The 14,335-nt window shown below is 36.7% G+C and overlaps 1 protein-coding gene across 2 annotated transcripts in view; it reads right to left on the reverse strand.

Moving 5' to 3' along the window:
• Window positions 1–14,335, reverse strand: part of LOC119828852 (dual specificity tyrosine-phosphorylation-regulated kinase 2) — a 38,350-nt gene that overhangs the window by 8,911 nt on the left and 15,104 nt on the right. For both annotated transcript variants that reach the window (XM_038351145.1, XM_038351153.1), the window contains exons 3-8: window positions 6,959–7,122; window positions 6,286–6,563; window positions 5,135–5,273; window positions 4,166–4,337; window positions 1,423–1,566; window positions 1,028–1,157 (exon numbers count right to left, since the gene is read on the reverse strand). In XM_038351145.1, the coding sequence (XP_038207073.1) occupies window positions 1,028–1,157; window positions 1,423–1,566; window positions 4,166–4,337; window positions 5,135–5,273; window positions 6,286–6,563; window positions 6,959–7,122 (1,027 nt within the window). The remainder of the gene's footprint in view (window positions 1–1,027; window positions 1,158–1,422; window positions 1,567–4,165; window positions 4,338–5,134; window positions 5,274–6,285; window positions 6,564–6,958; window positions 7,123–14,335) is intronic.

Consider the following 14,335-nt stretch of genomic DNA (forward strand, 5'->3'; position numbering starts at 1 on the left):
ATCTCCAAATACACTTAGAAAACACTTGCATCGACAAATTATACAATTAGACACCAATTCAGTGGTCCAGAGTCAAGATGAACGTAATGAGATATACCTATTGTGTAAATGCCGCCATGGACGGTCTCAGTATAATGACATAATATAGTTAAGAGATGATATTGCAATAATAATTACGTCGTTACCCGACGTGAAGCTTCATACTACGCTATTAATTTCACAAGAACTGATGTAACCTATTTTGCATGCCACCGAGTAGAAAAATTGTTTCTGTTCGAAGTTTTATTGGTAAGAAATTAGAGATGTATAGACCACTTGGATTGAATGGGTTTTAGAATCTTGTAGATACGAAAGTTTACATTTATGTAACTATTTTCGATTTTATTGCTCAATTATGGAAAAAACATTTTTGTTGTAATTTGAATGCAAATTATAACAAAAAATACAATATAAAATTATGTGATTGAATAAATATTAGTAGAGATTTTAAATTAATATTTCCAAAACAATTTATTCTCGATGTATAAAAAATAGTACTTAATATGTTGCACGTAGCATGTACTGCATAGTATATTCCATATCGCATATATCGTGTTGCATGGTACTGTATGTACTGTACTATTGGCTGTGTACTGTGTAGCTTGCGCGTGTGTAGTGTGCGCGTGCGCATTATACACCGTGTAACATATAAGTCGCGTAGCATGTATTGTGTAGTTTGCAGCGTGTATTGTACGTGTGTATACCGTGATAGACGTTTTGTGTGTGTGCACCGTAAAACACATATTGTCTGTCTGTATGTGTGCAAATGAAACATGATGTACGTATTGTGTGTTGTATTGTCTGTGTGTGTGTGTATGCACCGTGATACACGTATCTCATGTGTGTGTCTGTGTGTGTGTATGCACTGTGATGCACGTATCTAATGTGTGTGTCTGTGTGTGTGTATGCACCGTGATGCACGTATGGTGTGTGTGTGTGTGTGTGTGCGTGTGTGCGTGTGAGCGTGTGAGCGTGTGCTCTTACTCACTCGAGGCAGCGGTGCAGCAGGTGCAGGAAGGCGGGGTCGTCGCAGCGCACGGCGGCGGAGAGCGCGCGCGAGCCGGGCCGCCGCTTGCGCCCCTTCGAGTTGGTCACGCTGCGCGGGGAGCCCTTCGAGTCTGCGGAGAGGTTAGGGTACCGGCTGCTTTAACAACAGCTATAGAGCACATTGGCAATTTATAGTTCAAGATAAACAAATAACACGTAACCGTTACAGATATAAAACAGCTTAACAGACCAAGACAGATTTATCATCAGATAATTTTAAAAAGCACCGTAGTAACCCTTTGGATACTTATTTATCACCTAAACCCCCTAACAACATTCCGCTACCTAGCTTAGAAAATCCCACCCAATCCCACCGAAGCACCCAAGCCCACTCACCAAAGAACAGCCGCTTCCTCGTGGCGTGCAGCAGCAGGTCCGGCGGCGGCGGCCCGAGCAGCTCCATGATGCAGGCGAGCTGCTCCGCCTCGTTCTCGCCCGGGAACAGCGGGTAGCCCGTGTGCAGCTCCGCCAGGATGCAGCCTGGAATATATCCGGACCTTTAACTTGCCGTTTCATTTACACTTCAGCGATCTCGTGGGTCAGTGAACAGTCTCATGATTAATTAATAGACCTTAAATTTTAAGCTGGACCTCTACTTGGTGAAAATTCCTTGGTAAAAATGGAATTCAATTAAAATTATGGTATGTGTAAATAAACAAGTAGACGCATACAGAAATAAAAAGAAATTAAGTATTTAAGTTTTTTATGATCCCTACGAATCTATCTGTCTGTCTGTCTCTTCTTCACGCCTAAATCACAGAACCGATGTCGAGCAACTTTGGTACACACAACATATGATACTTGATAGGTTCTATCCCGGAAGACCCAACAGGAACGGGAAGTATGCGGGTTTTACTTTGACTACGCGGGCAAGACGGGAGGAAAATCTACCTTTTAATCAAGTCGAAAATCTGCTCGGTTGTAAGGAAAATAAATAACTTTACTACCAGTCTTTATTTTATACGTTTATACATTCACCTATTTAGTAGTATGTCACATATTAAGTATCTTATTGTACCTCACTAAAACTCACACCCTTGCCTATATACAAAGTTATAATTAGCATCAAGCAATTCACAGTATGTCAAAACATTGGCACCTATTTAATATAGCGAAAGTTCCACTGATTAATCGTTATCACATGCTATATTATTTTGTCCTACTTTTAAAGAATTCGTAATACACTCTCATCTCCGAACAAAAAAACACCGAATAAAACCAATTATAATTGTTATGTCATACGTACAAGTGGATTTAGAGATGTTCACGGCCGAATAGTTGGATAACTTACATAACTTATAAATGTCAGAAAAATGAGATGTAACATTGCCTTCTGATTGCGTAAATAATGCGGCGGGATTTCACACTGGCGCGAGGGTACTTATTTATTTATTTATTTATTTATTTACACTTTATTGTACAATACACATACAGTTACCAAAAACCAATAAACAATATCTACTGTACAATTTGGCGGCCTTATCGTTTTGAAACGATTTCTTCCAGGCAACCTTTGGATACAGGAAATATAAATTTATTATATGTATTTTTGTATGTTTGTCACAACAAGCACCACTGTTGTTGTTGTAGTTGCAATTAAGAGTGACATAGGCTATATACACAGACACAGGCAACTAAAATTTCATGGTGTTATAAACGTATGTGAGATTCTTTTGTAACTGTGTATGAGCTGTGTTTTAAACTGGACGGTCATTTTTTTATTATTTTTATAAATTCAAATTTTATACGGTAAAAGGGTTAAAGCACCGCTTAAAGAGGTGGTGGGGGTGGAGGTTTATATCTGCATGTCACTATGATATAGAATTGCAATATATTTCAATCTTTTATATCAGATTGATAGACTCAGCAGTATAATAAACCATAAACCAAGGTAATTAAATGATAAAGCTTCACTGGGGAATAATATATATAATAAGCAAATAATACATTAGTCGGGCGTTTATAAAACGGCGGGAAAAATTTATCTGCGTTTTATAGCGCCAATGTGAAAAGGTTAATATATGTTTGCGGATCGCACGCGGAGTCGTCGCCTTTCTCTACTTTCTACTGACGACCGAGTTGCGTAACATACAACCAGTAGCATTTAACCTTTGTGAGAAAGCGTTATTCGCCCATACTAAAACTGTCTTTAAGACAAGGGTATAGAGGCGAAGGTCCCGTGAAGGAATATGTAGCAGTGACGGAAATTTTATATTTTATATGCTTGCATTTGTATGAATATTTTTTGTTTGTAATGTGCTTGTGAAGATGATCTTAGTAATTTATTAGGGAGACTGTTATAGCGATAGCGAGTTGTTTTTAACCGACTTCAACAAAGAGGAGATTCTCAAGTTGATGGAATTTTTATGTTTTATTTTTAGTTTTGCTAAATAATGCGTTTTTGAGAATGTCATAGTTTTTATGAGCCTTCCGCCCGCGACTTTGCCCGCTTAGGTAATGGAAAATGTAGACAGTCCCGGGGTATTCCCCGCATACTTCTCGTTGCATTTCAGGGGTGGAAGCCCAATAAAATATAATAATTAAAATCTTCGATCACAAATTATTTTCGAACCAAATTTTATCTAAATCGTTGAAACGATTTAGATAAAATTTGGTTAAAATTTGGGTAAGTTTTAATATTGTTCCGTTTGTAGTGCTCATCCATGATAATATGTGTGTTTGTATGATTAGGTACAAGTGTGTTTGTATTCGCATAACATGCGCTACGAGGACTACGCATAGGCGTGTTGTATACACGTGTATTTGTGCATTTCTAATTTGCATGTTGTTTAAGTTTGAGTTATCGTTGTTGAGTTGCTTCGTTCCAGGTGGATAATTTTGATTTTTATATTTTTTATGTGTTTATGCATATGTATGTGCGTGCGTATGTTTGTTTATTCATTTCTGTGTGTTCGTGCGTGCGCGTGTTCACATATCTGTGTGTGCGTGCCAGTGTATCTGTACCTGCATCTGAGAGTACGGCCTGTGTTGAATGTGTGTGTGCGCGTTCGTGCATCAGTGTGTGCGTGTGGGTGTATCTGTATGTATGTCAGCGTGTGCGTGTGCGCGTGCGCCTCACCCATGCTCCACATGTCGATGGGCGCGCCGTAGTGCAGGCCGAGGATGACCTCGGGGCTGCGGTAGAAGCGCGACTGTATGTACGTGTAGACGCGCGCGTGCGCGTAGCACGAGCTGCCGAAGTCGATCACCTTGATCGAGGAGCTGCCGCGCGCCTTCAGCAGTATGTTCTCCTGGTAAATCGGTTTTGGTATTTAATGAATTTAGTGGGAAAATATGTGAGTTATGGTGGTTGTTTTTAACTATTTGCAACAACTAGCTGACCCGGGGCGACTTCGCAACGCTAAGAACATTTGTTTGAAACATCACAAAATACATCGAAACTAATATTATCAAAATCGGCTCCGCCATTCTTAACTATTAGCGAGACTAACGAACAGCAATTGATTTTCATATATGGATTATTTGAAACAATGATTTAAAAGTAATGGTAACAAAAGAAATATCTTTAGGCTGTAGAAATTTCCACAGCCTGAAGTAGTGTTACACTATCTTGTGCTCACTGAATGCCAGCACGAGGTTACACTGCGCAGTCCTGTGCACATTTCCATGCATGAAATATATTTATTTGTACACTTTCTTAGTATGTAAAATTCAAAAGTGTTTCTATCTAGCATAAAGTTAGTTTAAAAGATCTTTAATAAAGGGTAATAAAAACATAAAAAAATAGCTGTAAGTGGGTATAAAATACAACTGAATGCTGGATAGTTAATATTTTTGTCAAGTGTATAAAGAACTAGCTTCGCCTCGCGGTTTCACCCGCGTGTCCCGTTGGAATATCGGGATAAAAAGTTGCTTATATGTTATTCCAGTTATCCAGCTGTTTACGTACCAAATTTCATTGTAATCGGTTCAGTAGTCTTTGCGTGAACGAACACACAACAAACACACACACATCCTTACAAACTTTCGCATTTATAATATTAGTAGGATAGGATAGGAAGTAGGATAATAGGATACTGTTATTTACCGGTTTCAAATCGCAATGTATAATATTCTCAGCCTCGAGCAGCCGCAGACAGCGCAGCAGCGAGCTCGCGAACCGTCTGATGAGGCTCAGGCTGAAGCCCTGGTAGTTGTTCTTCTTTATCAGCTCGTATAGGTTTATACTGGAATAGAATATTAACCGACTTCAAGTAAGCAGGCCCAAATACTCAGGCTTCTAGACAAAAAACTAATGCAATTGTTTATTTGAAAGATGAAGCCTCTCGTGATAATTGATTCAGATGTAATGAGAAGTTTTTGAGCATTCATTAATTAACGTCTTTTTTCTTATGATTAGGTAAAATTATGCTAAAACAATTCTTCGTCGTCAAAACTTAGTCGTCTACTTAATCAGGTTAGCAGTTCGTGAGCGGAAAAGCAACTGACACACACATTTATTTCACAGTTGAAAATGTATCCCTTTACAAAGTTATTAAAAGTCCCAAGCTAAAAACTGCTAAACAGAAAACAAACGGAGCCCCCGACGAATATTAAGTGGTAATTAACAAAGTTTGTTGCAGTGTTATCCCGTGAGAACTTCGTCTAAAAAACATTCAAACAATTCTCGTTAAAAGTTAAAACTAAGCATAATTGTTTTCAAAGTTTTGACAGTTTAAAAATGTTAAACGCAACTGTACTGGTGTAATTGCTCGATGCATTTCGTTGTTTTAAGGGATAATAAATAATACAGAATACTGCGAAATTAAAAAGCAATTTAACGGAAAATGGTTTGTTATTTTTTAGAAATTTAAGACTTTTAAACGCGATTTATTCATTATATTGTTAACCCGACGTTTCGAACACTTGACAGCGAGCGTGGTCACGGGGAGACTGAGATGTTACATGTCTTGAAGGTCATACAAAAATTGTTGTTTGTCAACTACCTCCACCTATTTCTCCGCAGTGGGTATATACCAACGTCAAAAAAAAGTAATAAAATACTAACTAAATGTATAATACTCGCGTGAAATCAAACAAGAAAAATACTAGTTAGTTATTTTTCATTACATATTTTATCGTACAAAACATTAGAAAATGTGTTACTGTAACTGCATATTATATATTTATTATGATTATTCTACACCTAGTAACAAAAACTAATCAGTAATTTTTACCTAAAAGACCATTCCAACTTACCTCATTAACTCAAAACTGATGCACAAATGGTTCCTAAAGTAGAAATAGTCCAACATATGTATCACATTATGGGCTTGATCCTTGTCCTTCAGCCGGAGGTGATCCAGCACCCTGACTTCCACCAGGGCCTGATGATGAAACCGCTTCTTGTTCCTGATGATCTTGATGGCCACCTGGTTCCCGGATCGGTGATCAAATGCCCTTATCACTTGTCCGAAGGAACCTTTGCCAATCACCTCCAGGATTTCGTAACGGTACGCTATGTGGTCGTGGATTTGCTGTAAGTTTAATTAGAAAATGAAAACACTAAATCAATTGCAACTATAAATGCAACAAAAGAACTTAAAAGTAATATACAAGGGACAGTGAGGTGCAAATACCCAGCGATGAAATTGATTTAGTAATATGATAAAAATAATTATTTTTAACATATTACTCAAAATTGGACCAAATTCAAATAAAACCATGTGGCAGGCACCAACTTTCAAATAAAAAGACTCACATAAATCGGCTCACCCAGTCTAAAGTTCTGATGTAAAGTCTGATTGAGAAACTCTTGCTTTTTTTAAGTCGGTGTAATACGAAATAAAACTAAGCTGTAATTTAAACATTTAAATGACTAGGACTAGGAGCTGTTTTCACGAAAGTTTATTTACAATTGTATGTTTCTTACTTTATTATAACTGCCGTTTTCATCGTCGAACCCGCAATTATTGGGCAGGTTGGACCTCGCCTGTATCTTGTTCGCTTCCAAGCCAAGGAACCATATCTCTGGGTATTTCCTTATTTCATTCCTTTCCCAGTCCGTCAGTCGTTCGCCGAACGCTTTTAAAGCTTCTGTAACACATGAAATGATTTTTTTTTATTAAAGTTTACAACGAGACTCTGAAGGAAGTCTGCTGTTGGAATTATTATTGCTTTTTTTTTCTTTTTATTAAAAGAAAGCTTTCAGCTATAAATACATTCGTAGCATAAGTGAAACAAAAAATAAGGCCAATTACAGATACTTAATAATTAAAAAGATGATTCGTGCTCAAGATCGAACCAAGAATTTCTTGTTTAGCTCCTATACATTAACCTATACTACTTTCAGAACAGTGGTGGTAGATATGGCTTATTCTGCAATATCGTTTTTGACCACTATATTAAAAAATCTACCTAATACAATAGAATGTACATTAAACCGTCGAAATTTCTAGATTAATGAAAACAAAAGTGTTAAAATGATTAAGAGACATCGAACAATACGTTTTATTCCAATTTGATATCAAACTGTATTCACAAAAATAAAACATCCTAGAAATAAATCGGTGAACGAACGACGCGATACAAATACAGTTAAAAACGTAAGCTCTTTTAAATTAAAAAACAGTTTGCGTATAATATTATAAAATAAATGTTTACAAATTCGCAACTGATTTCGATTGAATTGTAGGTTTATATATTTATAGTCTATTACTGGAACGTGACTGAATTTATCGTTTATCACCAAAATGTAACAACACCTCGTAGTATTAAGTGTGGCATAAAACAGAATTACCGAGTTTACTCCGGGATGTGTCAAGGTCAGGTCAACATCAGGTGGGATTTTAGAAGGTCCCTCTAAAATTTCTCTCGTGTACTGTTAATTATGTGGAACATTGAGTTTATTTTTAATAGAACAGCTCGAATATTAATATCTTTACATTAATTTAGAGTTGGATGAAGGTCAACGTGGTTCATTAAAGAATGGCCTTATATCCTTTTCTCTGGATTTTGTAGGTAATACAATACCACCGTTTTATTTCATTATACTACCGTCGACCCACTGCTTTAACTTGATAAACACGACTAATTGATAATTATTTATAGTACGATTAATGCTACACGGCGATGTTGCGGTTTATCTTGACAGTCTATTGTCTATTCCTAGTCATATAAAAGACTGGTGACATGCGTCTACAAAGATACTGAAGTGAAACATTGCTTAAAACAATAAGAGTTATGTAGTGATATATATTCATAAGTTGTGGCATTTGTGTTAAGAGTAATAAAGTACATTCGAGTCTCGAGCTGACTACAATACTCATATCGGATTGTTACAGATATATCTTGAGATTTTTTCACAAACAAAAAGTCCGTTAAGTATAAATATTTAACAATATAACACATTTTCCAGCCAAAAATAAAGTTTCGGGTCGTGTTTGGGAATTTGAAAACATTCAATCACTCTTCGTTCGCCCCGGGCAATTTCGCAAATACGAGTGAATAAAACTTTGCTATTCAAACACGTTAGGCGCTGAAGAAATAATCACGATACGCTGGCACTGAATACTAAATAGGCTTACTGTGTTCGACTTTGCATTCTATGAAAGAAAAATGATATAGCATTTCCAACTCCAGACCAGGGTCACTGGGGATTTGAATTTAACTTTTGAACTGGAACACTGAAAGGATCGTATGCACTTGAATAATTGATTCATTCATTTCACAATCTTCTCAATAGGACTAAGAGGGATTTCTGTCTCTTAAGAGGTAAAGGTCAATAGGTCGAACGGGATGAATCGATCCAATGTTTTGTGATGTTTTTGTTCTATTTACCAACGTCTTAAGGTAAGATTTACATCTTGCGAAGATACTTTTGCTTGAGAGTTTTTTTTTTATCTTTCGTTCAATAACTTTATGTCTTTCTTTTCTTTTGTCTGTTTTCTGTGATCTATTGTATTGTGTAGGTTTATCTTCATAAACTAAACAACTTACAAAAGGTAAATGTTAAACAGAAACCTGAATACTTGATAATCGAAATTTCTATTAATATCAACCCCATTTTTTTCATTAAAATGGAACCTAAATGACATAAGCGTTTTATTCTTCGTACAAAATTATTCCTATTGAAATGCGCAGTAAAGGTCTAAAAGTCACCTCAATATTCGCAAAATAAAGGGAAGCATAACATACATTATACCAATATTATATTTGTAAATACTAGGTTACTGATTGTTTCTATGATATTACAGCTGATATATTTGCAATTGTTTGATTCTGGAGTATAACCACATTTTATATACTGTATTATGTATACCGTGGTGATCACTTACCATCTGGCGAACCAGTACCTTTGCAAATGTTCATGGGCGGTGGTGATCGCTTACCATGTGGCGAACCACCAGCTCACTTGCCCGCTATGACATAGAAAATTTATATCGACCAAATCGACCTATCTAAATTTATCTGCGTAAAAGTAACCCAACTAAAATACAGACAAAAAATCGTCTAAATCTGCATACACAGACATTGTTCTCGGCCCAATTGAGTGTGATGTTGACCTACATACATTGCGCGCTGACAACGGGCGGGTAGCAGCGCGTCGTGAACTTCGCCGCCGATGGTCAAGGACTGGCCACTCAGATGCTGGAGTACTGCGGTGCGATTAGCTACTTAACATTGATAGTGTGTTGCTGATGATAATTCTTAATTGGAAAAGAAATATCATATAATACATCCATCATTAGTATTATACAATTTTGTTTAACTAGTTTTAATTTAGTCTAATAATGATATTTTAATATATATACTGCGAAACATATTTATGTCTGTTATTTTTGCATTCAGTACACGGCAAGGAGCTTAATGAAGAAAATGAAGTAGGTAATTAGTAGAAATAGGCGAAACTATAGATTAGGCGTGGTATCTGAGATATTATACTAATCACACTTTTTTTTTTCAAAAACTTTTCGCAGTCTGGATATTTGGATGGAATTATTATAGCCAATATACAATATACGGGTATCTGTCTGACTTACGAGTAAAGATATATCATCATCATCATCAAGGATACATCACCTCGTTTGGCATCACTCTCTAAAGAGATTATGCCAAACGAGATGCTACATTTTCAAATGTAGAATACATTATATTCCACAGAAACTTATATGCTATACGCTGCAATTCGTTACATAATACCACCTTCTATTTAATATGATTTCATTAAAAGAAGCCAACGCAATGCGACCTTTTTAACGTACGTACTAGGTAGATACTGATTGGTGATTGCTTATTATCTCGAGTATAATTACAGAGTATAGTACTGCGGTGCGATTAGCTACCTAACATTGATAGTGTTGGTGGAAGTCATTTTTTATTGAAAAAAAAATTAAATAATTCTTAATCCGTCTTCGTTACTATGAAAAGAGAAGAAAAACAAAGTTTTGAATGTTGAAAATGGACTTGTGAGGTTGACTAATAATCCCTACTTATTAGTAGTTTTAATATTTTAAAAATGCGAAAGTATGTCTGTACCTACATCTTTCCGTATCTTCTTCACGCCTAAACCACTGACCCGATTTGGATGTAATTTGTAAGTAGCTTTTATCCCGGTAACCCCACGGGAACAGCGGATAGCTAGTATGAGTATAATCCAAAATTGTAAGATTTCAGAGAGCATTGTTATGTTATAATCGTCAACTAAACTTCTCCATTACCCCAATGCACAATTAGCGCGACTTGCGTTAGTGATTCAACGCTAATGCTGTCAGTATTTTGGGCCCATTAGCTACCTTCAGCGCCGGCATCAGGGGAGGATAGACTCGACCTAGGACGCCAAACTTAGAGGAATGCTCGACTACGTTTAAGCTTAATGATTTCAACCGCTATACTAATCTATAAGAATTATTGTATTGTTTGTGTCCCAAAGATTAACAAAATAAAATACTGACACATAACATTATAAATGACGTCATAAAAAACAGAAAAAAAAATTTTTTATCGACAGCTTATAAAATTCTAGCGCTCCGCTCCGGCTTGCATAGCCATATTTACCAAACGCAAAAAAAATTGAATAGGTTCAGATATTCCTTAGTTAAGTTCGATCAAACAAATAAACTCTTTAAGTTTATATTATCAGTATACTGGCCTATATTTCTGCAATGGGAACGTGAGAGTCGGACAGTGATAGAAAATTTATATTGATTTATATTTATCCAAAAATCTATCTCCGCTGGCACTGTGAATAATTTAGTCGTTCACAGATACAATATATAACAGTAAACTATCAATCACTGAAAACGGGAGCGGACAAGATAAATTATTTACATGGCAATGCCTGCTGTGACCTGAATCCTGATTTAATTGAATATCGTTGCAGATTTTGTTCCTACGTTTTACGAATCAATAAGAATTTATGAATCTAATACTGACGTCATTTGACTTGGTATCTATCACTACAACTGCTACACTATAGATTTTATTTTGTCTCTCCTTAATTTTTACTAAGGAAATTAAAACTCGTGGAAGAAGAAAAATGTAAGACAATCGGTTAGAAAAAAATCCAATTTTTATTATCGTACACCAAATCTAATAAACTAATAAATAACACAGAAGAACATGATACAGCTCCACAAACGCCAGTAAAAAGTTCCAAACCTATAAGTAACCGCGAGTGAGAAAACTTCCAGAACTGCGTGGATTAACAAACTTGGAGCGACGTCGTACAAGCGAACAAATTGTTGTTTAACTTCCCTTTAATACCTACAAATGCTTTTTACTTTAAATGAGACTTGGTATTTATGTCGACTTACAAATTATCTGTAACATTTAATGTCATGTAACAACGCAGTTCTAGACGTTGGAGCAGGCTTTATTTGTTTGCTGTGGATGATTTAATCCGAGCTCCCACGACCCCGAATAGCACGTTAAGACTGAACACGTTGGGTTCAGTTCAGTTGAGTTCAGTTGGTAGGTCCATTGCCTCCTTAGGCAGTGGGAGTCCGGTATAACCCAGGGCCTTTTCCCCGCGGGCCGTGGGTATTAGCATTCTCCACTAAAAAATGGTTAATTTGTTCAAGATGCCTACTATTGTTAATTTATCGGAAATCGGAATCGGAAATGTATGAATATGTACTCTGTATTGTATTAAACTTAACAACTCAATCGCAACGAAACTTCATACTATAATAAAAAGGAGTTATAATAGATTAGCAAGGACTATTAGGCATTCTTGGCAAAGAGTTTCTTCAGCGGTAATTTCCAGCCTGTAACCATTTTTTTTAAAGTGGAGAAATCTTGCAGATACCCACGGCCCCCAGGGAAGAGGTCGTGGGTTATGACGGATTCCTACCGACTAAAACCCACTGTGTTCTGTCGAACCACATAAGTGAAGGAGCTACGGGTGCTTGTTAGAATTCGTCCACGACCAGAGCCTGTAACCTTAATCAGTGATTAACATCCTTATTATCCGAATTAAAATCCTTCATCAGTGATTAACGCGTGATCCTGGTCCTAGGTACTGTGATATTTTGGGAGATGGCTTTTGAGATTTATATTCGGTGATGACTCAAAAGGAAATCTGACAGAAATCTGATCACGTACCTACACATAACATCTACCCCATAGTCAACAGTACTCTATAGACAGATGGAACTCACTTACTCATATTTATCAGTACAGAAAATATCTATAACCATATTATTTAAAAAAGTGTTTATAATTTACACAAAGTAAGTTATTTATTTATAAAATGTCATAGTTCCAACAAATTACTCTTCTATTAAACGAATACACCGACGCAAACTCAACTATATAAAGTTATAAATTCATTAGTGTGCGGTGAGAGTGGGTACCAGGTAACAGTGAAGTTTAATCGACTAAATTATCCAACTAGTATATCATATCATTGGTACTGATAACTTACTTTCTGCCTTGTAAATTGCACCGGGATGAAAATTAAACTGATTATTGGTTCGGTGAAAAACCTACACGTGTAAGTTATTTTCAGGGTGGTAAACAACACGTGTGCTAGAAGATATACGATGTATATTAAATGCTTCTATATCTTATACTAGCTGCACCTCGCGGTTTCACCCGCGTGAGTCCGTATCCCGTAGGAATATCGGGACAAAAAGTTGCCTATATGTTATTCCAGTTGTCCAGCTGTCTACGTACCAAATTTCATTGCAATTGGTTCAGTAGTTATTGCGTGAAAGAGCAACAAACACACACACACATCCTTACAAACTTTCGCATTTATAATATTAGTAGGATTATTGGTACCGCAATGGGCTAACCAACACCAGGGAAGTACCACACCCCCACAGAAAACCGGCGTGAAATAGAAACATGCTACCGTGTTTTGTACGGTGAGTGGGGGAAGCCGGGGACGCGATTCCTTTTCCACTCCTTTCGCAGTCCATTTTCTAGTCATAAACCCTTTCTTTGAATTCCCCTTAAAAACGGCTAGCACATTGGCAGAGATATTACCTCTGCAAATGTTCAAGGGCGGTGATCACTTACGATCAGGCGAACCTCTACTTTGTTGGCTACTTATGGCATTATGCATCTACAATACCAAAAATTAATTACAAATCAAGATAAAGCAACCGTTCATGCCGTCATATTTTATAGTGTTCTTACCTTGTTTGTAGGGAACTTATCGCTCTTTTAAATTTGAAATCAGTATAAGGCGTTTTTGGTCACAAGGCTGATCACCTACTTGTCCATAAAGGAAATCGATCAGTGAAACAGATGCATGACATCTGCCCCATACCCCACGAGGGAATACGGGACTTCACATTAGGCGTACAGATAATCTACAATTATAGGCAGTGGGCACGTTTAGCATATAATCTAATTCTTGGTTAAAGACTCTCAACAAAATGAGATAAATATTTGAACATCGAGTAATCGAAAACCGCGCCCCACATTGAATTCGTTTTTCATCTATCTACCCAGATTCGAAGAAATGTTAAAAATGTCAACACGTTGTCAACACGTTGCGCGGCTCCCCGCGCCGAACGGACGTTATAAGTTGGTCTCTGTTATAAATTATCAAAGTGTTTAAAAAAGTTGCGTTTTGTTCCCCAAAAACAATAAATTCCGTTACAGTTATCTACACGCTATAAAGTGTTAATAAACAATATTGATCAATCCAGCAATAATCGACAGAAAACAGGAAAATAATTTAAAATTTAACGTATGCAGTGATTTTGTGACAGTGATTCTAAACCGGTTGACCTTGGTTGAGTGCAATTCATCTATGCATTGCATTCTATGATTGGTAGATCCACGTTCGTTATTG

Source organism: Zerene cesonia, chromosome 1 (genome assembly GCF_012273895.1).
Source record: "Zerene cesonia ecotype Mississippi chromosome 1, Zerene_cesonia_1.1, whole genome shotgun sequence".
NCBI classification, from domain to species: Eukaryota; Metazoa; Arthropoda; class Insecta; order Lepidoptera; family Pieridae; genus Zerene; species Zerene cesonia.